Source organism: Ambystoma mexicanum, chromosome 6p (genome assembly GCF_040938575.1).
Source record: "Ambystoma mexicanum isolate Mex_15411 chromosome 6p, UKY_AmexF1_1, whole genome shotgun sequence".
In the NCBI taxonomy this organism is placed as follows: Eukaryota; Metazoa; Chordata; class Amphibia; order Caudata; family Ambystomatidae; genus Ambystoma; species Ambystoma mexicanum.
In genome coordinates, this window is record NC_090935.1 from 46,263,661 (window position 1) to 46,289,678 (window position 26,018).

General features: G+C 47.3%; 1 protein-coding gene across 6 annotated transcripts in view; it reads right to left on the reverse strand.

Annotated features, from left to right (window-relative positions):
* LOC138511191 (uncharacterized) overlaps positions 1–26,018 on the reverse strand; it is a 699,527-nt gene that overhangs the window by 81,160 nt on the left and 592,349 nt on the right. For all 6 annotated transcript variants that reach the window (XM_069626707.1, XM_069626706.1, XM_069626705.1 and 3 more), the window contains exons 7-8: positions 23,148–23,305; positions 22,366–22,507 (exon numbers count right to left, since the gene is read on the reverse strand). In XM_069626707.1, the coding sequence (XP_069482808.1) occupies positions 22,366–22,507; positions 23,148–23,305 (300 nt within the window). The remainder of the gene's footprint in view (positions 1–22,365; positions 22,508–23,147; positions 23,306–26,018) is intronic.

Genomic DNA, 26,018 nt, shown 5'->3' on the forward strand with positions numbered 1-26,018 from the left:
CACTCTGCACTTCATCAGGCATTTCCAACGCAAGCATTCACTCTACACGTCGTCAATGTTACTCACTCAGGGTAAGCACCGAACGCTAGGGCTTGGAGCAAATAGTCATGCTACACTCCGCCAGGTACTGGTCACTGGGCACGACGGGATGAGTATTTATTGCCCACTTGGTCTGGGCCCATTGGATGGTGGGTTTCATGTTTCCTTAGATGACAGATTCTGAATCCTCAGAGGGGTAATCCCAATGTGGGACAGCAGCTGTCATGCATGAGAGGAGTGGGGGGTCCGGCTGGGTTTTTGGCACCAGGGACAGGTACAGGCAGTAGTATCAGCTGCAACAGCTGACAGGACAGTGCCCATGTAACATGTACCATACGGAACCCTCGCCCCTAGCGCCTGTGCCTTTAATCAGCACCCCCCAAGTGGGTGTCAGTGGGTGCACAGTGCATGAAGTCCTATGATGGCTGGGGGGTATTCTCACTGCCAAGGACACTGCAGATCAGCAGGCCCCCCTCTCTCCAGCCCCATCACACTTTCTGCCAGTCCTGACACCACTTTCCAGAACTCGCCAGCCTTTCAGTCACTGTTTCTTCCGCTTTGCATCTTTCCGGAACCCCCCAGCTTCTGGTTCTACTGGACCTATCTGCAGCCTCCCTCGCGCTGCAGTAAACACACACAGCAAACAGGAGTCCGTCCACATGGACTGACGAGCCGGGACCGGCCCAGTCTCTTTTATTGTCCTTTAGTCACATGGTCACAACATGTGACCTTGGCACGAGCCCTGGGAGGGACCATTCTCCCAGGAGGGGTGGCACACCACATTCCGCTCTGGCCCCTCGCCCAACATGCACATGGGCAAGAGGTCCCTTTGCCAACACTTTGCTTGCATAACGCTCACTACCCGGGTTCATTTCTAAGTACCTTGTGTGGAGCCTAAAGTCCTCCTATATATACCAACGCGGGACTTTAAGTGGGCCGGTGCTCACAGCCGGCAGGGACAAAAAAATGCTTTTGAGCCGGGGCCCTTACTCGGCTCCCCAAAGCCAATTCCCTAATGTGATTTCCCGTTGAAAATTAAGAGAAGAGGATAAAGCTAAGTGATAATGCTGCTCTCCCCCAGTAGATGTCAGTATTGTCCTATGTTTAGAATCGCAGCATCCGTTTCATTCATTTTGAGTCAGATTGTTCTGTAATGTACTTACGGGAAAATATAATATTAGGAATGGAGAAATAATCATCAAATAAGAATCATGGATTTTTTTTCCAAAAGAATTGAGGGATTGCAACCTGTATAGACCAATTTTTACATGTTTTTAAATTTATATTGTGATTTTTAGCCTTTACTCTCAGGTGGTGCTGAAGCAGCACCCATGAGTCCAAACGATTACACAGAAGTACAGCTAAGAGTGAGATGGGACATTAAGAGGGGCACACAGCCTGTGTGCGATGTTTGGTTATTTACCAGCCCCCTGGCCACCCATAGCCATTCTAATCCCTGTGGCCATTTCCACCAGCTACCTGCCTCGGCCTCTTACTGCCTAAAACACATCCTCCTGGGATCTCTTTGAATCAAGCAGTAACATCAAACTGAGTGCTGTTAGTGCCTGCCAGTGTGATTTCAATGCAGTCTACTGAGAGTTAAGGGCTTCACTGCAGCACTAAATGTGCTACTGGCGTAAGATAAATATCTTAACCAAGCGCGCCTTCAGCCACTTGATTTGTAAGCAGTATGCGTGTCCTAGCACTGAATGACTGTTCAAAACAAGCATTGGCAAAGGCAACAGTGTAGGCTTGTCCATATGTAGGAGATTAGCATTGGCCAGGCACTCCTATTCTTTGGCCAGCTGCTCGCACCATTTTGCACCTGCTACCATCAAAGACCAGTTACTTCCATCACAGCAGTGCCTGGGAAATGCCTATCCCATGCCTACCTAAAAGCCAAACCGGATGGCATTGCCCCTACTTGTTAGATCTGGTTCCCATTGATGCAATACACGGGGTGGTGTTAGACAGAGACCACGCGCCTTGTGGGGTCCTAATGAGGTGCGATTCTTAGGCCCCATCCTTAAATATCGTTTCACGACTCATTGCAGCCCCTCCTCGACTTCTTCCATGAATTAAAGCACTGAAGCAGCCCTTCATTCTGGAGTGGGTGCTGGGCACGCTGCCAGGTCTGCGGGTTGTGCCTGTCTTTCCCTGGCAAGGTGCACGGCCTTGCACGCCCCACGGCAATGCATTCCTGCTGATTCGGGTGCCACCCTGCTTGAACAGCAGTAGAGCTGGCACCACGCCAGGCACCTGACGCTGCATGAAGCCAGCTCCTATTTACAGACAAGACTGGCAGACTTTATAGATAAAATTGCGGATGTGTGCATAGTAACATTACTCGAGGGCACACACCCGGCAGGGGAGCCTGCCAGCTTCCACTGGAGAGAATTGACTAGAGCCGGGGTGGCCCCGGGAGCAACACGGGGCGGCACGCCTTCACGGGCAGAGCGGTAGACCCATGGTGCAGCCACAACAGCCACAGAAGCCAAAGAGACTTGGCCCAGTCACGTGGGAGTGACAGTAATAGGGGCATGAGGATAAAGCTGGAGACCAAGCAGCGTCAATGATGTCAGAGTAGGGAGAGAAAGAGTCTGGGACCAGGCGGCTGGTTCCTACATGGCGCCGCTCTGTATGGTTCTCGCGGCATTGGGCCTCCTAAGGAGTTTGGCGCTGTGGTACATATATCACGGCTGCTTCTTTGGTGGTAACAGCTTTACCGCCATTTTTATTGCACCAACATTTTCCAAAATTGGTGTTAAAGTGGGGGAGCTACCTCCAGCATACAGCTGCAGTCAACTGCTCCACTGTACCTCAAAATCCAAAAAGTGGAGGAGTTACAGTGGCAGAATTGCCATTCACGGTAAACACCCCCAAAATCCCCACACAATGCTACAGATTCCAGAAATGGAGACTAGCTCTGCCGTTGCCCTATTGGTAATCCGGCATTAACTCCACCCGACTGAGTGGCAGCGACGGTACACAAGATGGGTTCAGAATTCCCAGGGTTTTACACACAATATACACAGGCTCGCTGAGTCCTCATGCACTCCGTGCAAGGACTGTGAGCTCCACAGACCCCGCCCCAGAAGTGTTTAGGAAGTAACTGCCATCTATGTGGGAAAGAAACTCGCGATTTATCCAGTCAGATTCAAGCTCTTACACCCTTGTCCCCCGTCCTCATCTCATCCTTCTTTAATGAGGCCTCCGCCTCCCAAAACAGGAAAGCCCTGGCAACAAAATGCATTCAATGTGTTGAACCCGAGCTCTCACCAAGGCTGGCAAGGGTATAAGGTGATCAAAAACACGTCATTCCACTGGTGTTGTTCCTGTCTTGCTGGCGGGCGACCTCCCTGCAGGTCAGTAGGGCAACTAATCATATCCTGCTGTCATTGCTCCAGGAGTGTCATTTCTTCATTAGTGCAATTTCTCCAGGAGTGCCATTTCTCCAGGAGTGCCATTTCTCCAGGAGTGTCATTTCTCCTCGAGTGTCATTTTTCCTCGAGTGTCATTTCTCCTCGGGTGTCATTTTTCCTCGGGTGTCCATCCTCCAGGAGTGTCATTTCTCCAGGAGTGTCATTTCTGCTCGAGTGTAATTTTTCCTCGAATGTCATTTCTCTAGGAGTGTCATTTTTCCTCGAATGTCATTTCTCCTGGAGTGTCATTTCTCCTCAAGTGTCATTTTTCCTTAAGTGTGATTTCTCCAGGAGTTTCATTTCTGCTCGACTGTCATTTCTCCAGGAGTGTCATTTCTCCTGGATTGTCATTTCTCCTTGGGTGTCATTTCTCCAGGAGTTTCATTTCTGCTCGAGTGTCATTTCTCCAGGAGTGTCATTTCTCCAAGAGTGTCATTTCTCCTTGGGTGTCATTTCTCCAGGAGTTTCATTTCTGCTCGAGCGTCATTTCTGCTCGAGTGTCATTTCTCCAGGAGTGTCATTTCTCTAGGAGTGTCATTTCTGCTCGAGTGTAATTTTTCCTCGAGTGTCTTTTCGCCAGGAGTGTCATTTCTCCTCGAGTGTCATTTTTCCTCGAGTGCCATTTCTTCTTGATTGTCATTTCTCCTTGATTGTCATTTCTCCAAGAGTGTCATTTTTCCCCGAGTGTCATTTTTCCTCGAGTGTCATTTCTCCAGGAGTGTCATTTCTCCTCGAGTGTCATTTCTCCTCGAGTGGCATTTTTCCTCGAGTGTCATTTCTCCTGGAGTGTCATTTCTCCTTGGGTGTCATTTCTCCAGGAGTTTCATTTCTGCTCGAGTGTCATTTCTCCAGGAGTGTCATTTCTCCAAGAGTGTCATTTCTCCGTGGGTGTCATTTCTCCAGGAGTTTCATTTCTGCTCGAGTGTCATTTCTGCTCGAGTGTCATTTCTCCACGAGTGTCATTTCTCCAGGAGTGTCATTTCTCCTCGAGTGTCATTTTTCCTCGAGTGTCATTTCTCCTCGAGTGTCATTTCTCCTCGAGTGTCATTTCTCCTGGAGTGTCATTGCTCCAGGAGTGTAATTTATCCAGGAGTGCCATTTATCCATGGGTGTAATTTCTCCAGGAGTGTCATTTCTTCAGTAGGGCCATTTTTCCTCGAGTGTCATTTATCCTTGATTGTCATTTCTCCTGGAGTTCATTGCTCCAGGAGTGTAATTTATCCAGGAGTGTCATTTATCCATGGGTGTAATTTCTTCAGGAGTGCCATTTCTTCAGTAGTGCCATTTCTCCTCGGGTATCATGTTTCCTCGGGTATCATTTTTCCTCGATTGTCATTTCTCCTTGAGTGTCATTTCCCCAGGAGTGTCATTTCTCCTGGGGTATCATTTTTCCTCGAGTGTCATTTTTCCTCGGGTGTCCATTCTACAGGAGTGTCATTTCTCCAGGAGTGTCATTTCTGCTCGAGTGTCATTTTTCCTCGAGTGCCATTTCTCCAGGAGTGTCATTTTTCCCCGAGTGTCATTTCTCCAGGAGGGTCATTTCTCCAGGAGGGTCATTTCTCCTCGAGTGTCATTTTTCCTCGAGTATCATTTCTCCAAGAGTTTCATTTCTGCTCGAGTGTCATTTCTCCAGGAGTGTCATTTCTCCTGGAGTATCATTTCTCGGGTATTTTTCCTCGAGTGTCATTTTTCCTCGAGTGTCATTTTTCCTCGGGTGTCCATTCTCCTGGAGTGTCATTTCTCCAGAAGTGTCATTTCTGCTCGAGTGTAATTTTTCCTCGAGTGTCATTTCTCCAGGAGGGTCATTTCTGCTCGAGTGTCATTTCTCCTTGATTGTCATTTCTCCAGGAGTGTCATTTCTCCAGGAGTGTCATTTCTGCTAGTGTGATTTTTCCTCGAGTGTCATTTTTCCCCGAGTGTCATTTTTCCTCGGGTGTCATTTCTCCAGGAGTGTCATTTTTCCTCGAGTGTCATTTCTCCTCGAGTGTCATTTTTACTCGAATGTCATTTCTCCTTGATTGTCATTTCTCCAGGAGTGTCATTTCTGCTCGAGTGTCATTTCTCCTTGATTGTCATTTCTCCAGGAGTGTAATTTCTCCAGGAGTGTCATTTTTCCTCGAGTGTCATTTTTCCTCGGGTGTCATTTCTCCTCGAGTGTCATTTCTCCAGGAGGGTCATTTCTGCTCGAGTGTCATTTCTCCTTGATTGTCATTTCTCCTTGATTGTCATTTCTCCAGGAGTGTCATTTCTGCTAGAGTGTCATTTTTCCTCGAGTGTCATTTTTCCCCGAGTGTCATTTTTCCTCGGGTGTCATTTCTCCAGGAGTGTCATTTCTCCTCGGGTGTCATTTCTCCAGGAGTGTCATTTCTCCTCGAGTGTCATTTTTCCTCGAGTGTCATTTTTCCCCGAGTGTCATTTCTCCTTGATTGTCATTTCTCCAGGAGTGTCATTTCTGCTCGAGTGTCATTTCTCCTTGATTGTCATTTCTCCAGGAGTGTCATTTCTCCAGGAGTGTCATTTTTCCTCGAGTGTCATTTTTCCCCGAGTGTCATTTTTCCTCGGGTGTCATTTCTCCAGGAGTGTCATTTCTCCTCGAGTGTCATTTCTCCAGGAGTGTCATTTCTCCTCGAGTGTCATTTTTTCTCGAGTGTCATTTCTCCTTGATTGTCATCTGGCCTCTGGGGATGGCGAGTTTCTTGGCCAAGTAGAGTGGCACTTTGGATGCAATCCCTTTGTAGGTGATGGAGGATGTCTTCAACATGATGTGAGCTTGAAAGGGTAGCCAGTGCAGTTCCTTGAAGATGGGATTGGTGTGTTCGAGTTCTCTTAGTCCTGTGATGAGGCGCGCTGCAGCGTGCTGGACGGCTTTCAGAGAGGGCAGGGTGGAATCTGAGACTCCGGCGAGTAGGGCCTTGCCACCGTCCAGGCGGGAGATTTCCAGTGTTTGGGCAGCCATTCTGAAACTAGGGGGAGGGATGAAAGGCTTCATTTTGTGGTGGAGCGTAAACTGGTGCCAAGCTGCTTGGGTTTTCTTGGTGGTGTGCGTTTTGAGTGAAACGTCACAGTCATAACTTGGAATGTGGTGGTCTCTGTGCTGCACAATGGTCAAAAACCAGATTGGTGCTCCTGTAGGAGATTGCGTCGAGTGATAATTTTATGCAACTGGATGGTGACGGTCTACTCAATCACTATGTCATGGAAGGGTAGCTGCGTGATGCAGAGTTAAGTGTGGGTTTCTTTAGCTGGGGGACGATCTGCCCCATTAATTGTATGTGATTTTGGGAAGGTGTGTTGTGTGAGGGATGGATTGAGGGCATTGCAAAGTGGTGTGAAAGCTTCACCATTGATGACCTTCACAATTGAGGAGGGGAGAATGTTGTCGTTGTTGTTGGTGGGTTTAAGGGCTGCATGAGTGTTGGTCAGGCCCCCTGAATTAATTGTACTGAACTCGGGCCATCTTGAGTTATGCTTTTGTATGTGTTAGATGTCTGAGGTGTGTTTGGAGTTGTCAATGTGTTGTCTTTTCTATCTTGTCTGGGAAGAAGCTGTCAATTGTGTTGCTTTTATATGTGAAGTGTCGTGATGCAGTTGCTGTCAGCAGTGCTGTGCGGCTTGGAAGAGTGCTCTGTTCTTATCAGATGCTTCCATGATGGCTGCTGTGGAGCAGTTTGCTTTGACTGTGGTGAGGAGTGTCCTGCATGCTGATCCGGTGGTTGTCAGGGTGATGAATTCTTCTAGTTGGTGGGATTTTCTCCGGAGCTTTTCTGTGGATGGTGAGTTTCCTGTCAAGGCTGGGGAGGTGGTGAATACCAGGTCATGTGTGCTGCCTTTGTTGTGCATTGGTTCGGGGACAATGTACTTGATGTCCATGGTGTTGAGCAGTTCCAGTAGAGTCTCTCTGGTTTTCTTGGTGGCTTAGGTCCCGGGCATGTTGAGGTCTCAGAGGAGTTCAGTTCTTGATAGACGGTGCTGTGAGGAGACCTGTGAATTCATTGAGAAAGGCCTTGTTTGTTTTGGGTGATTGGGTCATCACGTGGTCAGTAGCAACCTGCAGCAAAACAAAGGAGGTGATGGTTGGAAGGTGCAGAATTAATTTTAACCTCTGGCATTGCTCTGGGCAACCTTCCAGGCGATCCTTCTTTGCCTGCCAAGCCATTACAGAAGGGGAAAGGCCATATGCAAATCCGGCTTGGTCCCACCTCAAAGGGGCAGCCCAGCCCAAACTACTTGGTCACATCCCTTCTGCACAAGACCAGAAGCAACCCTAGGCATGTTTCGGCCACATTGGGTGTAATCCATGAGGTGTAGCTTGGGTCTCTAGGTCCACGCCGGTACGGGACCGATGTCTGGGCATACCCGTCCCAAATGAGGTAACATGAGTGAATCCAAAGAGGTGACGGCTGGAAGATTTAGAATTATTATTGACCTCTGGCATCACTCCGGGGAACCCTCCAGACCATCGGCAAGCTATTACAGAAAGGGAATGACGTTAGCTGTCTGAGCATAAGTGAGTGGAAGTGGCGAGTGGCAAGGGTCATGGATGCATGTGTGGTGTGGTCTTGTTGGCTAAATACCCATGAGGTCTTGCATGTAATAGCAAGGCTCTGCCAGCCTTCCCCGGTGGTCCTTGGATAGGGTACTGTAGCCTGTATGGCGAGGTCACACAGGATATGTGTGGAGGTGAGGGAGACCCATAGCTCTGTGATAGACAGAGCATATAGGCTGTACGTGGTGATCAGGGCAGCGATGCCTGCTGCATGTAGCACTCTCAGAGTGAGCAATACGTATGAGGTTGCGTTTGTGTTTTGGAGGTGGAGTGTGGGTGATGTGGAGAGGGATGTGGGTGTGGCTCTGCAGGTTGGAAGTTATGTTATGTTATTGTGACTTGTACGGCACACCGCTTCCGTTTTTCATGGCCTCCAGGCTCTCAGGCAGATCTGAAAATTAAGGGGATTGGGGCAGTTAGTTGGTTAGTAGATTTGAGAGGGAGAAGCACAAGAGAGCTTTGATGTGCTGTTGGTAGCTTCAGTTCAGAAAAGCCGGTTACTGTGTGCTGGTATGGTTTTAGTTCATTGGCATTGTGCAATGGTTTTGTGTTTGACTGTATGTGGATGTTTCATGTGTGTGTTGGGTGCTCTGGAGAGTTGGTAGAGTGTCTGTACTTTTGGTGCTGTGGTGAAGGTCTGTGTTGGGTATGCCACGTGATTGAGAGTCATTAGTAATTAGGTAATTATTGAGGCATCCAATCTTGCATGAGTTTGTCAAAATGTGTCAAAATGTGTTGCATTGCATTGTGATATCCAATAGACAAGAAGAACGTTGTTATGCTAATATGTAATAAATCAGCAACACCAGGTGCACTAATGTTAGGATACCATTATGAATTTGAGATTGGTTTTATTTTAATGGTTGTTTTTCTTTCTTTCTCTTTTCTTTCCTTTGTCTTAATATGACTCATTGTACTCTTTTTGCCTTCTGTACCCCCATCCTTTGTCTCCCCTCCAATGGCTGTGAATTATTTCCATTTCATGAGATGAACCTTTTTGTACAATGATGAATGGACTTACTCTGTTATGTGTAGAAACTTTAGATTGACTAAAATGACCTTGGACACTGTTAAAGTTTTGCCTTGAATACGACCAAATTGCTCGTTAAAGTTTTGCCTTGAAAAATACCTAATTCGTCGAAACACATGCTGGCAACTGTAGAACAACCATTGTGTTGAGACATTTGGGCAACTGTACAAAAAACATTGGGCCTCATTACAAGGATGGCGGTAAGGGTTTACCGGTACCGGTAAGGGTACCAGTGCCGGTAAACCCTTACCGCCTTACTACGAGGTACCTTTGTGGGACCCTACCTTAACGGCTGGTTTTACCAGCCGTTAAGGACGGGACCCGCAAAGGGACCTTGGAGGTAATTACGGTACAGCAATTTGCGGTACCGTATTTACCGCCTTCCCCATTCCCATTGAGCCCTATGGGGGCAAAAACGGGAATGGGGAAGTGCCATGGTGAATTGGGAATTACCGCCCCCACACACCTTGGACCCATGGCAGACTCAGTAAAATACCGGCGGCAACCATGGCGCTAATAGCGCCATGGTTACCACCGTCCATGTAAAGAGGCCCATTGTGTTTAAACATTGGGAACTGTAGAAGAATCATTGTATTGAAACATTTGAAAATCATTGTTCATGTTTAAATAAAACAAGTTAACATTACCAGTAACTTGAACATCTTTGATGAATGTGTTAATAATAGTATCGTATTGGAACGCGCGCATTGAGCTTTGCACGTATGTTGTTAATGAGTTATTAGTAGGGTTAGTCGGGGGTTGCCTGGGTTGTTTCTGCGTTGGGTTAACCCTTCAGTTGTGTTGTTCCTTTTCGGTTTTGCATTGGATATTCCTTTGGGTGGTCCAGTTTCATAGTGGTTTTTGTGCGTTGTAGTAGTGGGATTTCTCCATCTGGTGGTCTCTTCAGCGTAGTGTCTTAAACAGCCATGTTTTTAATGAATTGTAGGTGATCTTCTGCTGTTCGAATTTCCTTTTGGAGCGAGTTCCATAGTTTCACTGCTATACAGGGGACTGCTGATCCCCCACATTTTTGTTTTGTGAATTGTTTTGGTTCGAGGCGGATATCGTTGCTGGATCTAAGTGTGCGAGTTGGTTTGTAGATGGTAATTGTTTCATGTGTGAATTCCGCTCCTTGCCCCTGGATCGGTCTGTGAGTTATGCAGAGAGTTTGGAAGAAGATTCTTTTTTTGACTGGTACCCAATGCAGTGTTCTTAATGCTGGGGTGATGTGTGCCCTCCTAGTGAGTCTAAGGTGTAGTCTTGCTTCTGCGTTCTGAATTCGTTGTAATTTCCTCATGAGGTATTCTGGCATTCCTAGGTAGATGCTGTTGGCGTAGTCTATTCTTGACATGACGAGGGAGATGACGGCGAGTGTTCTGGGCATGAAAGAGAGGTCACAAAGTATCTTCTTAATCGTGTATAGGTGGGAGAAGCATTTCTTTACCACTGCGTTGACTTGTGGTTCTAGTGTTAGCTCGTTGTCCAAGGTTTTTGACCATTTTGGATGATTCTGGCGAGTTTCCTAGCTTGGTGAGTTGGGTGCGATCATGACTTTCAGAAGTGCATGAGAGTCGGGTGCAGACAGGGTGTGTGTGTGTGTGTGTATGTGAATGGGAAGGGGTGAATGGGGCTGTGATACACATGATACTTGCCTTCGTCTGCTCTTTGCTTCAGATACCCGGGCGATCCGGCACCAAAAGCATCCATGTAGACCAGATCTCAAGCAAGAGCGAGGCCTTCAAACCCATCAAGCCGGATGCTGGCAACATTGCAGCCCTTGCATATTCCTGACTCCCCTCCAGTGACCATAGGTGGGGGGCCACCTCTTGTAATTCAGCAAGGTTTGGGAAGCAGGAATAGGCGACACCAGGGCCTGGCCATTGTTCAACAGGGATATGTCATGAGTTCAATTCATATCCACAAGTCTCTGTTCAGGTGGTCACCCCAGGGCAAAGGGGTATCCAGAAGAGGATGAAACTCTGGGCGGGGATCCCAAAGCTCCTCCAGAAGAACACATGGGTCCCTGTTGCCAGCTTAGAATGGGGGAAGGGGATATATTCCATCTTCTTACTCATTATGAAGACCCAGGGGCGTGGTGACCCATAATTGACTTAAAGGCAGACAACAAACACATCAAAGACTTCAAGAAGGATGTGCTCCAGGAGATTATAACCATGGTACGCATAGGAGAATTCCTTTGGTCCATCCACCTCAAGGACACATACTTCCAGGCGCCCGTCTTCCAGGAGCACAGAAGATTTCTGGGATTCGCAGCAGGCACATACCACTACCAGTTCTAGGTGCTTCCCGTTGGCCTGTGATCCGTACAGAGACTGTTTACGAAAGCACTGACCCGCCCCCCAGGGTAGTGGCATATCACAAGCAGAGAATTATTGTTTGTGCTTAAATGGATGACTGGCTCGTCCATGTCGCATCTCCACAGAGTGCATGGATGGACATGAGTATCGTGCACAGCCTGCTGGAGTGTTTCACCTGGACGTTGAACATGAGAAGTCCTCCCTGATTGCCAAACATGGAGTTCAGTGCTGGGGGGGAAGGAGGATGTCCCTTCCCACACAGAGAGCAGAAGCTGCGGGCCTGACTGTCAGCCCAAGAACTCGGTCACGGTACATCAATGATTGATGGTCCAGGGGGGTATGGGCACGACAGTCTTGAAGTCAGAGGTCGAAGTCTGGCTCTCGTGACCCCCAACCGACTCGCTGCCCGAAGGCATAGAATTGATAGAGGTACTACACTTTTGGGCCCTTCATCACCATTGTCGATGTATTGCAGATGTGAGAAACGTTACTCGCTCAGACATGAGATAGAGTTGTCATAAATTGAACAAGTTGATTGACTACAACCTCGAAAACTAATGACATCATTACTGACATCACGACGTAGGTGCATGTAGACATGAAGAAAATAGGCATCCATGCACGAAGCTACGCAAACATACATTAGTTTATTGCAGATAGACACAAATCAAATGCTTATGACTCACGCAGATAGATGGCTGACACACACACACATATATATATCCTTTGCTAAAGCGGAAACAGCAAGATGCAATGAATACGTATTCCCAGCTTGCACATGCTTAATTGCGACTACCATGGCAAGCCATAAGAACAAAGATGGAAGCCATAGGTGTCCCGAAGTGAATGGGGAAGATGAGACAAACTTTGAATACATGGAAAGGCTGACAGCCTGATTCAGCTTAAGGCAGACAGACAGAACTTCCAGACACAGTGCACATCCTAGCCAAGGATGAGCAGCGATGGAAAGTTTCCAGTTTACCAAGGCGATAAGACAACTGCAAGGAATATAGCTTAAAATCCTCATCATTTCAAGCAGGAGAGCTCCATTTCGTGTTCCCTACACACGCGACCTGGAAGAACAGGACACTGCCTATTCACTCAAAGTAGATGAAGGAAAGCTGTTCCAATCGAACCAGAGGTGGAATAATACAATTACTGCGCAGGTTCAACACTGGATGAACTATCTCAGGGCTCAGGCGATCAGAGATGGCAGCACGATGGAAACACACAGCCCCTTCATGATCGTTCCCATCACCTTGAAAACATCCACTCATCCTGGTAGCTGTCCAAGGTCCCAAGGTTGGGAAGACACTTTGGGCCTCATCACAACCTTGGCGGTAACCCTTAAATCCGGCAGTCGCGCTATTACCGCCAGATTTAAGGGTCCGCCAAATCAGGACTTTGGCGGATTTCGCCTCAGCTCTTGGCTGGGTGAAAATCCGCAAAAAATGTGCGCTATTACCGCCGGCGGCAAATCCGCCGGCGGTAAGAGCGCGAATTTTCCCCATTGAGCCCAATGGGGAATGGGGCATTCCCGAATGGGCTCAATGGGGAATGAGGAATTACATTACCGCCGAACTCGTGATCCGGCGCTATTAGCCAAAGTCGTGATCAGGCCCTTTGTATCCCATCATCGGCTAAGGCACAGCATGTTGCAGTGACCAGTAGTTTCCCGGCTAACCTGCAACTCCGTATTTGTTACATGTAGAGATGGTCCTAGGAAGAGCCACCAGATATGGCGATCCAATAACTAAACAAACAAACCCCTTTGTATTGTGTATGTAGTTTCTCTAAACTGACCAATCCTCATCCCTGATAGGTTTTGGGGGATGAGACATGTCTTTTTGACGTCACTTATGGTTCAAACGGTGTGACACACGTTTGGAGGATGCGAGCTCTGGAAACGACATGCTGTTCTAGTCTGATCCCTGTCATTTTGTTGGATAATAAAGACAGTACATGCTGCCCTATGGTCGAGTTCTCCGTTCTTGCGGCTGGGATTTTGTTGAGGCCAAGTATCCTCTTGCTGGTAATTGGTGTAGCTGCTGAGAATGCCCCTGCCGCTCGTTTACAGTCTTTATAGTGCCACGGGTCAGACATCCTCTGAAACCACTAATAATCCGTCCTGTGGGGCATGGCCTGGAATGATCACACAAAGAAAATGTCTCTCACCACATATCAAAAAATGCCAATATGGAGGCTCATGGAGGAGCATCTCCTTCAAGATCCCCTTAGACCCTACCCAGCCCTTGATCCCCATGGCTATGGCAAGCCATTGGGATGCTCGTTGGAACACTGTTAGCGAACCAGCATTTCATGGTAGCCATTGATGACTGGTCCTACTACCCTAGGTGAACTAAATGTCTTCTATTTATTTGATTTTATTTATTTGGATTTTTAAAGCGTGCAACTGCCCTCGGGCATCGTGGCGCTGTCACATGAAGCTTACTTGACATGGGTATGATATGAGGACAACAATAGGCGAATGGTTACAGACATTGATCGTGTTCCAGGGTGACATGGGAACAGTGATATAGGTACAATATGTCGACATAATAAATGATTGGTTGCAGACATTATTCGCGTTCCAGGTGGTGGGCTAGGTGCATATTTACTTGAATAAAATGGTTTTCAGTGCCTTTCTGAAGGCCAAGATGGAAGTTTCACATCTCAATTTAAGTGGCAGTGAGTTCCAGGATTTTGGTGCTAGAAATTCGAAACTCGAGCTGCCAGCTTTGGTTCTGTTGAAGGTAGGGACTGAGAGTGTGTGTGTGTGTACATGTCCTGTTTCGGACTTAGTGTCTGGACTTGTATTCGTTCAGTTAGATAGCTGGGAGAAGATTGGGATATGCATCTATGGGTAATAGTGAGGGACTTGAACTGGATGTGCTCTTTGACTGGGAGCCAGTGGGCTTTTTGTCTTGCTAGGGAGATGTACTCCCTCCTGGGAATACTGAGGGCTGCTCTCAGTGCGTTGTTCTGTGTGATTTATAATTTGTAGGATGTGTTACAATAGTCCACTTTTGCACCTTTGGTGGCCCTGGCAATGTTGAGGCAGTTTTCAGTGGACAGGTGAGGTTTTACCGCTTTGATTATTTTCGTTGTCAGTGCTGCTGCTGAGGAGATATAGCTGACATGTCTAACCATGGACAGGGTTGAACATAGATACACTCCCAAAGTTTTTACCGAGGACGAAACTGTAATTACAGTGCTCTCAATTTTGAAGTTACAGTATTTGCTGTCTAGTTTACTGAGGGTTTCTTTAGGGCCCACTAGTAAGATCTCTGTCTTGCCCCCATTGAGACAGAGGCCTTTGGCTGCCACCCAAGCCTGATTGATAGCATATGTGTTTTGTAAGGTTTTTAGGTCTTGCTCGTAATCACCAGGTAGTGGGGGAAGAACTTGTGTATCATCAGCATAATTGGTGAAAGTGATGCCGAATTCTTCTAGGTCGTTAAAAAGTGGTAGGGGAAATAGGTTGTAGAGCGTAGGGGAGGTGCAGGAACCTTGTGGTACTCCACAACCAATAGGGGAGGGAGTGGCTGGTGCTTGGTCTGAGAAGACTCTCATAGCTCTGCGCTCCAGGAAGGATGTAATCCCTGTAGTGGCCTCAGTGGAGAAGTGAGCCATGTCTGTGAGGTGTGTCTTTAGGACTTTGTGGTCAACTTTGTCGAACGCAGCCGGCAGGTCGAGAAGTAAGAGGATTGCACATTTGCCCATGTCCATGTTTCTTACTTAGGAGTTGGTTTTTTAAGTCAAGCAAAGCAGATTCAGTGCCATGCTGCGGACGAAAACCAGATTGTCTCTTTCCTAGGATGCTGTGTAATTCTATGCAGACTTATCCGGAATTTTCAGCAGGAATGGCACAGTTGTAATTGGCCTATAGTTCTTTGGAGAGTCGGGGTCTAGGGTGGGCTTGTTTAGTAGTGGGTGAACCCATGCTTCCTTAAGAGAGGAGGGTACTGAGCCAGAGGCAAATGAAGCGTTAATAAAGGTTGTGATGAAAGGTGCTGGTAACTCAGCACAGTCTTTGATTATGTTTGCTGGACAGATGTCCCCTTTGCATAGTGAGGGTTTTATCTGCTTCACAATGAGTCGGACTTTGGGAATATTTACCTTTCTAAAGCTAAATGGTGGTGGTGGATTGCTGTCATGATGGATAGGGGGCCTAGGATTAGGCGCAGTCAGTGTTGTGCAGGCGGTATTGGGTAGGTTGTCAACATTGGCTGTGATTATTTTTTTTTGAGTAGTTCGATTTTGTCCAGCATAGCCTTCTGGATGTCATTGCAGCATTTCTCGTCCTTAACAGTTTGATGTTTGTACATGGAAGGCACGACCAGCTCATTGAAGATGGCGAATAGTTCTTTCGAGTGGGATTTAGCATTCTCGATTCTGGTGTTGTAGGCAGCGGCTTTGGCTGTGGCTATGGCATTTTTATATTGCATAGCGATAGCTAGGTAGGAATCACGAGTGGGAGCTGAAGGGCAGGATTGCTATTTGTTAAGGTCGTGTCTTTTGAGTAGTTTTAGGTCAAGTAGCTCTCGGTTGTACCACGAATTAACATGAAAGAGTCTTTTTGCTTTTTTTCTCTCTAGTGGGGCGATTGTGTTGCTTGCCTCTTTAATAGTAGTATTGTAGAGGTCAACCAATTCTGTGGGGTTACTCGAGAGGGGTGATGCTAGTGCTGAGACTTCTAGGAGTGGGAGGATTCTCTCTTTTGTGTGCAGTTTTTTTGAACTGGCTAGGGCAGCTGGAGTGGGAAGGTTTTGTGAGGATGCCGCAGTTGTTGGGATGTAGAAATGGATGAGATGGTGGTCGGTCCAAGGTTGTGGGGTGTTAGAGCTGATGTCTACCTTGCAATTGTGGTCGACTAACAGTCTAGTATGCGACCTTTAGTGTGAGTGGCAGAGTCGACTCTCTGGATGAATTGTACGTCCTGGAGAGCTTTAGCAAAGGCTTTGCTGTGTTTGTCTTTTGTATCCTTAAATTCAAGATTAGAATCTCCTCGGTGTATGTCTCTAGTATTCGGTTTGAGATTGTTACCTGTGAGGTGTAGAAGGTTGACTTGGAAGTCCAGAAGTGGGCCTGGAGGATGGTAGATGAGGTGCATTGTCATGGTGTCGTTGGGAGAGAAGGAGATCTTTACCGATAGGGCGTCAAAGTTCTCCGATGTTGTGGATTTAATTTGTCTAGCCTTAAGTGTTTATTTGACTATAAGGGCAACCCCCCACCTTTGCGTGTAGGTCTATCCTGGCGGAGGATGATGTACCCGAGGGGTAGGGACTGGCATATGGTGGCAGAAGCAGGGGTTCAGGTGTTCTTAACGATACTTTCAACACATGGAATACCTGGATTGCTGCTCTCGGATAACCAATCCGTCATGCCAAGGTGCTGAGTTTAAAGCATTTGCGCATCTCCTGAATATACAACACAAACACATCATGCTATGAATGCCCAGGGTGGTGCCAAAGAGATCATCTGAACACTGCAAACCACAGCCATGGAGGCAAAGGTGAACACACATGGACAAATGAGGTGGACGGCAGCGAAAAAGGATCTCCAGTTGGGAGGCCAGCTCTAGCACACAGCGGACACTCTCGCCACAAGTCGAGTCGATCATTTGAGCCATATTTGTGGTTAGTTGTGGCAATGATGGTTTCAATGGCTACTGCAAGTGGTAGCACAGTCCAAGGTAAGGAGGAGGCTAAGGATGAGGACAGGAGATGTTACAGGGTAGCATAGACTTTGACAATGACTAGGAAAATCGACTGGACAAGTCCTTCATGGGAAGAGTGGAACCTGTCAAGATAGCAACAACATCTGGACCAATAGGACAAAAGCCAACCCCATGACTCCCTGTCCAAGAAAGAAGACAACATGGGGTTCAGGGAGGAGACATACGATGCTACCCAGAGGAGAAAACCAGATGATTCAGATGAAGGTCCAAGATTATGTCAGTGCTTAATTTGTGCCGGTGGGCAAAACAGGCACTCTTTTTTGGGTAACTCTGCTGCCTGCACTCATGGCAGCGCACAGTCACAAGCTCATTTTTTTATTTTCTTTTCTTTTTCTTGCCTAGCCTGCAATGCCAATGTGCAGCCTGCAAGTCAGGTCACAGTTGTGTGTAGTGTTTGTGCGGTGAGCACCGCCCCTGCGTGACTGTCCGTGCGTACCAGCCAGGAGGGGGGGTGCAGACTCAGTGAGTCTGAGCCCACACTGTGGTGCTGGCTGTTGCGCATGGGCACTATCTCCTCCGCTCCATCCGGCTCCTGCACACCAGCACGCGTTACCAGAAAGGTACAGCGTGGTGTCCTTGCGGTTGGTGCGACCACTGTAAAGGGACTTGGCCCGGTGCAGGGTGCCCAGGTCCTTCTCATTGTGCAGCAGGGCACTGGAGTCATTGTCGGGGCCGTGAGAGGAGCCCCTGCCTCAGTGGAAGGCCAAGTGGACGCTGGCAATGATACAAATGAACAATGGCATTGGCAACTGATGGCCAGGCCAGCAGGACAGCCAGGAACCTCAGGGTGACGGATTTAGGGGCAGCTCCATCCCACCCACATGGCCACACCCCCAAATGCGTAGCCTGGCTGCCAGCTTCTGCTCCAGCCTGGCTCAGGCTATGGCTCTCACCTCGACCCTCATGGCCTCGCTGCCCGGGGGCCTTCCAGGATCCAAGCAGCACCAGGAGGCCCTGCAGAGATTCGGCTCCCAGAGTTGTGAGTCTAGAAAATACCCTACCATAGCATAGATGTTATATTATGTTGGTCGAAAACCAAATCGCATCATATGTTCAGCATCGCCAATTACAGAATTGTCAGCATAACCATAGAGCGTCCATTTTGTTCGCACAGGCTCTGCCATTTGCTTTCTTTTGCCTTTTCTGTTCAAACGCTTTGCAAAAGAAATGTATTTAATTTCCTTCTCCTCTTGCACAAAGCAAGGCCACAAGTTACATGTTGAGAGACCAGCCCAGACAGGAAGGCCAAAGCAGTACAGGAATACATTGTTTTACTCCCTCACAAGTCCTTGGAGGGGAGCAGAGAGGCATTTAATCACCAAGCCAGGTGCCAGCTAGTCTCGCTGAAGCTGTAGAAACAGGCCGTTAAAGGCATGAATTATACTCTCCTTACGTCCCCCCTTTTTGGGCCCTCTTAAATCAGACTGACCCTTAGTTCACGAATAGAAACTAGAAGATAGCATGCGTTGGAATGTATCTCTCCTACGAACACGGTTTGTTCACTAAACAAGTGCATTATGTTATCTGTAACAAAGAATCCTGTCTGTGCCTTTGGAACTGCAACTGTTGCCAAATCAAGTAATATAGATTAACAAAGAAACGTCTCAGAAGGTGTCATATTCGTCATAATTGTCAATCACCAAACCCTAGCTCAAAAAGATACATTATGGGCGGTTTTTGATGTGTCACAAACTGATAGTATGATTGTCCTTTTGTATATATGTCACTGTTGTAGAATGCTCGCTCTCTTGCGTCTCACGAGGTCTGGGTGACACACGTTGCGAGACGTGAGATCCAGTCGGCCGACTGAGACTACTTGCTTTGAAATAAACCCTAGATTTTGGGAATTAAACTTCGTGTCTGTCGTATCAGTTAATGTATGGTGATTGTGCCTTGAGGATCTCCAGGGCCTAGCAGAGTCTTCAAGGAGTCCTAGACCAGGCCGAGTGCCTGCAGGGTGACAGCGAGGAAGGCAAGACCTACCTGCCAAGGAGAGCTGCATGCTGGCCTTCAGGTTCGCAGAGGCGGCCCTAGGTAAGTAAACGTCTGAACTTCCACTATGGCCTACTGGCTAGGCGAGAGTGTCCCGCACTATGCTTTTCATTACAGACCCTGCAAGCGTGCTACATATGTATATGTGGTGCTTACTACGGTTCAGACCTACCCCAAGGGACAGAGCATTTGTTAGGACATGTACCGAGGATTCCCAGATCATAAATTGTTTTTTTCTCTCTTTTCTGTCTTCTCATGTCTGATGCCAACCTTCTCACCACCTGTACCATGTAGAGCACAAAAGAGTCAGATGGATACTTTGGGGTATAATCATACACTAGCAGTACCTAATAATACATTTCTGCTGTGCACAATGTCCATCCTGAAAATGGGGATGGAGAGGAATTTAACAATAAACAGAAAATGAAAGCAGTAGGTCCCGCCATCGGTGGCATGGGGGGGGGGCAAGACTGGGATTTCTTGTTATGTGGATGGTTTCAAGCATTGCTGCATCTGGTAACGGTAATTACTTACTTTTCGGCAGTCAGTCCTTTCTGCACCCTTCATGTACAATCCCTTCCTATGAAGGAATATAAAATGATATTGGGCACCCCCTCGCAGTGACCAGGAACGGCTCGGGGTTCGGCAATTATGCAAAGAAATGCCATCTTGTTGAGCCCGTTTCCCTGGCACCTGATTAATACAGTTCGTCTTATGAGGGGACCTGGGGGCAACTCGAGAAATAATGCGCTGGGATTTCGGCACAATAATTACCCATGTGCCTCTTAAATTCGCATTTGGTGAGTTTCCCAGATGAAAGGGGGGTATCCCCAACTGTGTGTGTCCATATCATACAGCCTGAGTTAAGATTTGCGTCTCTCAGCATCGCTTCTGGTGGATCTCGGACTCACTTACACGTCCATGCCAGTCGCTGCAGATTACAATATGCAAAGATCTTACAACCTCCGGGACAGTTTCAGACCGCAAGCATGAGTACAGTTAGTTAGGGATGGGGTCCCCTGGACTCAGAGATAACTCATACACCAAGCATGGCCATGTCAACAATGCACCCAACTTTGTGAAGGGGTTTTCCCGGCTCCAAACATAGGTCCTAATTCACAGAACGTTTTCCAATGTGGTTTTTCTACTATAAAACACTTCTGTGAATCAGGCCCATAGTGTCTGTGTTATTGTCCGATTCTGTTCCTCACAATGTGTCACTCACAGTCTAAGACCCCCCAAAGAGGGTTCTTCACGGCAGACACTGAAAATGACACCCTCAACACGTCGCCTTCCTCCAGATCCAATTTCGAATAATGGTAGCAACCCAGACCAGGGAGCTAGAAATTGGGAGCTCTATCCAACATGTTATGAGCGGGATAGGTGAGGCCAGAAAGCAAGCTCTTTCTGGCTGTCTACCACTGTCTAGCATCTAGGTCTAGCACTGAGCCTGCACAGGCCGCCCGCTTGGTGGGCTGTGCCGCTGGCCCTGGGACCGGCATTACGGGGCCAAGATTTTTTGGGCCCTGGCACGTCTTTTTTTACAAATCAAGCACTGGATATGTAACGTACGAGGAAAATTTAAAAAGGGACCCAGGCACATGAGGGAATCTCAAAAAAATTGAAGGGGAGATTGCTGCTTAGGTAGGGGTGTTGTGAGGTAACTTGCATGTTAGCATGCAACCTCATGTCACTTTTATAAAGACACCAGTGCCTGGCCAGAGAGTGATGCAATCAAGCACAGAGGCGTAGCCAGGATTGTCTAACAAGTGGGGCCTCAAGCTGATGTAGTTGGGCCACAACAGTGGCATTGACATCTGTAAATGCCCACACAGCGCTGCAGAGTGGGCATTTACAGGTTCTGGGTGGGCCTTGCCCACTCAGGCCCTACCCCGCTTATACCTCTGATCAAGCATCGAGTGCATGTATCATTTACCAGCCAGTAAAGATCCTCTTGTGTAACTGTGCAGCAGCCACTGCCTCCCACAGCCATCACAATAACAATACACTTTTGCAGGCCTTCTACTGTTGTGCATCCTTTCTCCTCACCTCGGTTGCACTTCAATCCTACCTAGGGTTTAAGTGGGCTGTGATTCTCTGGGAACCAGCCGCCGCAATCAAAAAGTGATCCCAAGCCAGGATCGTAATGGGGCTCGCTGGTCTGAATATCTTGTGAACTAAAAATCAGTGAAAAGATGGTGAGCGGCAATACTGCTCTTGCCCATTAGATGTCCCCATCACCCCATGTTTGGAAGCACATCACCAGTTTCATACATTTCAACTTCGCTCATACTCTGAAGGGAAAGTTTAATGCAGAGAATACATTGACTGATGATCGCAAAAGAGTTTATTAAAGTATTGTCATTAAATAAATAAAAATCATAGATCCAACTGAGGGATTGAAAAGGAAATTGACCTATTTTGATTTTATTTGACTTTTATGTTGGAGTATTTTTATTTTGGTCATATTTTTTAGCGCTGATTATTATATTTTGAACACCTTTTTAAATAGAGTTTGCTCCCTTTATTGGCATGTTTGAGAATGTATGAGGACTTGGGCGTGTCTGTTACGCCACTCTACACAGGTTCCTTAGCCACCTGCCATTCTTAGGATGTAACAGACACTTCTTATGCTTCTGCCCACTAATTAATATTATTTCATTATTGCCCACTGCCCTCACTTTCTTATTCTACGCTGGAGCAGGCACCCATCTGGGCACTGCGGGTAACAAGCCTGGACCCGGCACGCGCATATGCAGAATGTATAATCGAGGGTGGCTTGGAACTTGTATTTGCATGCATACCTCTCTCGCGGTACCCCTCAACCCCCCATTCCACCTCATACGTGTCAATGAAAACCCATCTCAATGCAAGGCCACCTCGGTCAAAATGCACACATTGATATAATGCTCACGGAAATTTGAACGAAAAAGTAAGAAAGCTTGTATCTTAAAATTAAAAATAACATTTAAATAAAAATAATACAAGAAAGAATAAAAACAAACAATACAGAAGACTGAAATCAAGGGGAGGCCAAGGTTGGTAAGCGGTCAAAAAAGGGGGATCATGTGGGATCCCCACGTCTTTCAGCATAGAACAGAGGTATTTAACTAAAAACCATTCCAACAGAATCGGTGCGATGACTTCAGGTGAAATGATCCAATAATACCATTCCATTAGATGGCTGCATTGAGTTGGGTTATTGGATAGATATCAGAGAACCTTCGACGTATGAGCTCTTGGATCCGCCGGTGGCATCAGAGCTTGGCCCTCCTTACCTGGTATAAGAGCTCTCGTGCCCCCTACGGGAGGCCTGAAGCTTGCTAAGACATGGCGGCCGTTCAGATTTTGGGGATCTCTGAAGTTGAGGTGCAGTATCTCATGGTTGTCGCCATGGATCGTCTCTTCCAAGACCAACAGCTAAAAAAAAAAAAAAAAAAGTGGAGACGGAAAGGGTCTCTGGTTATTATGATGCTCATCAAGCACCGCTTGCAATTACAGTGGTATGAAAAGTTTGAGTAACAGACAGCGGGCCTCATTATTAGACTGGCTATATTTCTTGAGATTAATGCTGCCAAACTCATTTTCCAATTTCCGCCACTCGGGCGATGACGAGTGGCCAAATGGCGATGTTAATCTCCATTCTTGGGATAGATAGGACCCCATGGCGGATTTGTGCGGTAAACTGCTGGTAACTGTTACCAGCAGTTCACCATCGTTTTTTGTTACTGTGCTGCTGAAATCTGAATGAGGCCCACTTTGCAGGGGGCTGTCAAGCTGAGGCTGCGCGATGCCATAAGAGCCCACCCAATACTTTCAAGAGTCCATGTTGATGTTTCTTGCAGTGGACCCTGATTCCCTCTCGCCACTCATGGCTGCCTCGACTTAATCATCAGGATAACATACAAGCATGATACGTTCCTCTACCATGAGGCTGGTGACACAAATGAGGATCTTGAAGCTTTGCATCCAAGTGACAATACAAGACCTACATCACAACATCACCCTACATCCAGCGAGCTTGACACCGCAGTCACCCCTGGCCATTGACCGTACAGACCTGCTCCATGGAAATCTTGATTGTGTCATTGAAAAGGGTCCAGTTGACGCTCTGGAAGCAGGGAGGGGTTGTCAGGGAGCCGTTGTAGCGATAATACCGGTCCAGCCGGTCAGGCAGCAGCCCCGCAATGTTGAAGCCTGGAACCTGCGTATCTTGACCTAGAATAAAAAGGCAGTATATATACATTTCTCAAGGACCAAAATATATATGATCCATTTGTAGTACGTGACCAATGGACAGTATTATATCGTTCCATACAATGGCAAACAGTACAGAAATATCTCCATAACCAAGCCCACTAGAAATCCGCCGACGCCCCTAAGTTAATTCACGTTATGTTGGAGAAGACCTGCCTTCTCAAGAGTTCCAGCTGCCAGGGAGTCAGAACCATGGATTACTCGGAATGCAGTTTGATCTCGGCCAGAGTTGTCCAAGGGAAAGGTCACCTTTGATACATAAACTATTCATTAACCCTGGGGAAGGTCAGTGCATTGGTCTTTATGACTAGAAATTGATGCAATCAAGTCTTTTTTCAGGCAAATGGCTTCCAACAACCGTGTCTCATGTAAAGAAACTGTGTAGATCACTAACGTGGCACATTCCACACAAAATCCCACCACAAAAATGGTAACGAGCCAATGGAAACAAATACCCAGTGATCCATGCCAGTCACAGGGCTAACAAAGAGATCCTCAGACAGGAACAGGCCCTCTTAGCAGGGACGTCATTTAGGGGGCACCAGGGGCCGCAACTGTGACCCCTGTCGTCTCCCTTGCTACCCCTCAAAAAAAAGTCTTCTTCTTTTTTTTGTCTTTTTCTTTTTAATGGAAGCTCCTGGGCTGTGGCCAGTGCCATGTGGCTCTTTGCTTCTGGAGTGGCCGGCTTCCTTGTTCGGGCCTCTTACAAAAAAATAGGGGGTTGCACAAGTGTTAGACTTTTAGCAGTGACCCTAAATAAGAAAGAATAGGAATACCACATAATGTGTCTTTCTGGAATGCTAAACAATAATTGCTAGACTCATTAAAGGTTTATTTCAGGCACACTTCAGGGGGTGAGTCACTGACTTAGTCCGTTCTTAAACACCTCAACTCTGCCTTTCATCCTTCTGAGTTCGATAAATGAGTACCAACACAGGTTGGGTGATATTAGGTGTATATTTGTTCTATATAAAGTGCTTAAGTGTAAGTGCTTTATAATAACACATCATTATCATTTGGACTTGGGCGTCTGCTTGTATTCACAATAATTTGGTAATATGGGCCTATACATACTGATGTTAACGATACATATGGCGATTAATTCTTTTATGAAATGTATATCACTTTACAGTGATATCGTAACAATATTTTTCGTAGTGTACTTAGGAACAATGCTATGTGATACCACTTCCTGTTTTGCCAAGGGGTGAAAGGTCATGTTCCATTGCTTCTGCGATATCCCTTCAGGGTCAAATGACATCCCTTCATGTGATGTCAAGGGTCATGTGATGTCACTTCCGGTACCCCAGGCATTTTGGTGAAATGACGTCCTTGCAGATCTATCTCGCCCCTCCAATGCATATGAAAAGCGTGGTTACAGGAGGATTTAACTTTGAAAAAGTATTTCTAAACTGTTTTTGGGCTAATACCTGTAAAGACCAATGCATTCTAAAATATGAAATAGCTTGCAACCAATGAAATCGCAGAAAACGGATGAACAAATTCTGAAAATAAGTGCAAAACTTATATAGGTAATTGGTACCTGGGGAAGGGTGCTCAGCCAATCAGGTGGCTAGAAATGCGGGTTACAACACATAGTGTACTACCCACATTGTCCAGCCTTCCTGGGGTGGCGCCATCTTTATTGTGTGGAGGCAACAGAGAGCCACTCCCTGTTGTCTGCCCACGTACTGGCCCTCCACACAAGGCCAAAGAGATCCCGCCCCCTTCCCCCACCCCATGCCCCTCGCCCCACGTACCTGCTGGACCGGAGCTTTGTGCTCCTGTCCCCGCGCTCCTCCTTTTTCCTATGGTGACGGCCATCTTGTTCTTTTTTATGCGAGTGTAGGCTTGCGCAATACGCATCCAACCCACCTCCCGTAAAATAAAATGAAACTATTTGCACCCGGGCAAACCCTGGGTTGTGAATAGCTATCACCCCCTAGTCGGGGTGATATATATGATATGATATTGCATTTATAACGCTCCTATACACACGTGTTTCAAGGGGTGAGAATGTGCACATGGCCAGTAACAGACCACAGCCCTCCCTGAGGCCCTCACTTTGCATGGGTTTTCCTAGGCTTAGACTGGCCACCCTTTACCAGCCATGTGCCCCCCTTGACTCGGGCCTGACTGCTACATTGCTACATTACACAATCTCACAGAAGGACATGTGCCGAAGATTGTAGCCTGTTCCTATCTTTCCATTGCATACTGGGACTTGAAGTCCTGGATTTCCCCACCATAAGGATACCATAGTGGCCACATCCAAGCCTGGGGTTCCTTGTTGCTGAAGAGTTGTCCCTGGACTTGCAAATCAAGCAAACAGTCATGATTAGGTTGTATCATGTATAGGTGAGGAGAAAAGCTGTTGCCTGCCTCGGGTAGGTCCCCTCTGTGGCTTCAGGCTTTCCTCGCACTAGTTCTTGGTGAGGAGAGAAGCTGTTGCCTGCCTCGGGTAGGTCCCCTCAGTGGCTTCAGGCTTTCCTCGCACTAGTTCTTGGTGAGGAGAGAAGCTGTTGCCTGTCTCAGTAGGTCCCCTCAGTGGCTTCAGGCTTTCCTCGCACTAGTTCTTGGTGAGGGGAAAAGCTGTTGCCTGCCTCGGGTAGGTCCCCTCGGTGGCTTCAGGCTTTCCTCGCACTAGTTCTTGGTGAGGAGAAAAGCTGTTGCC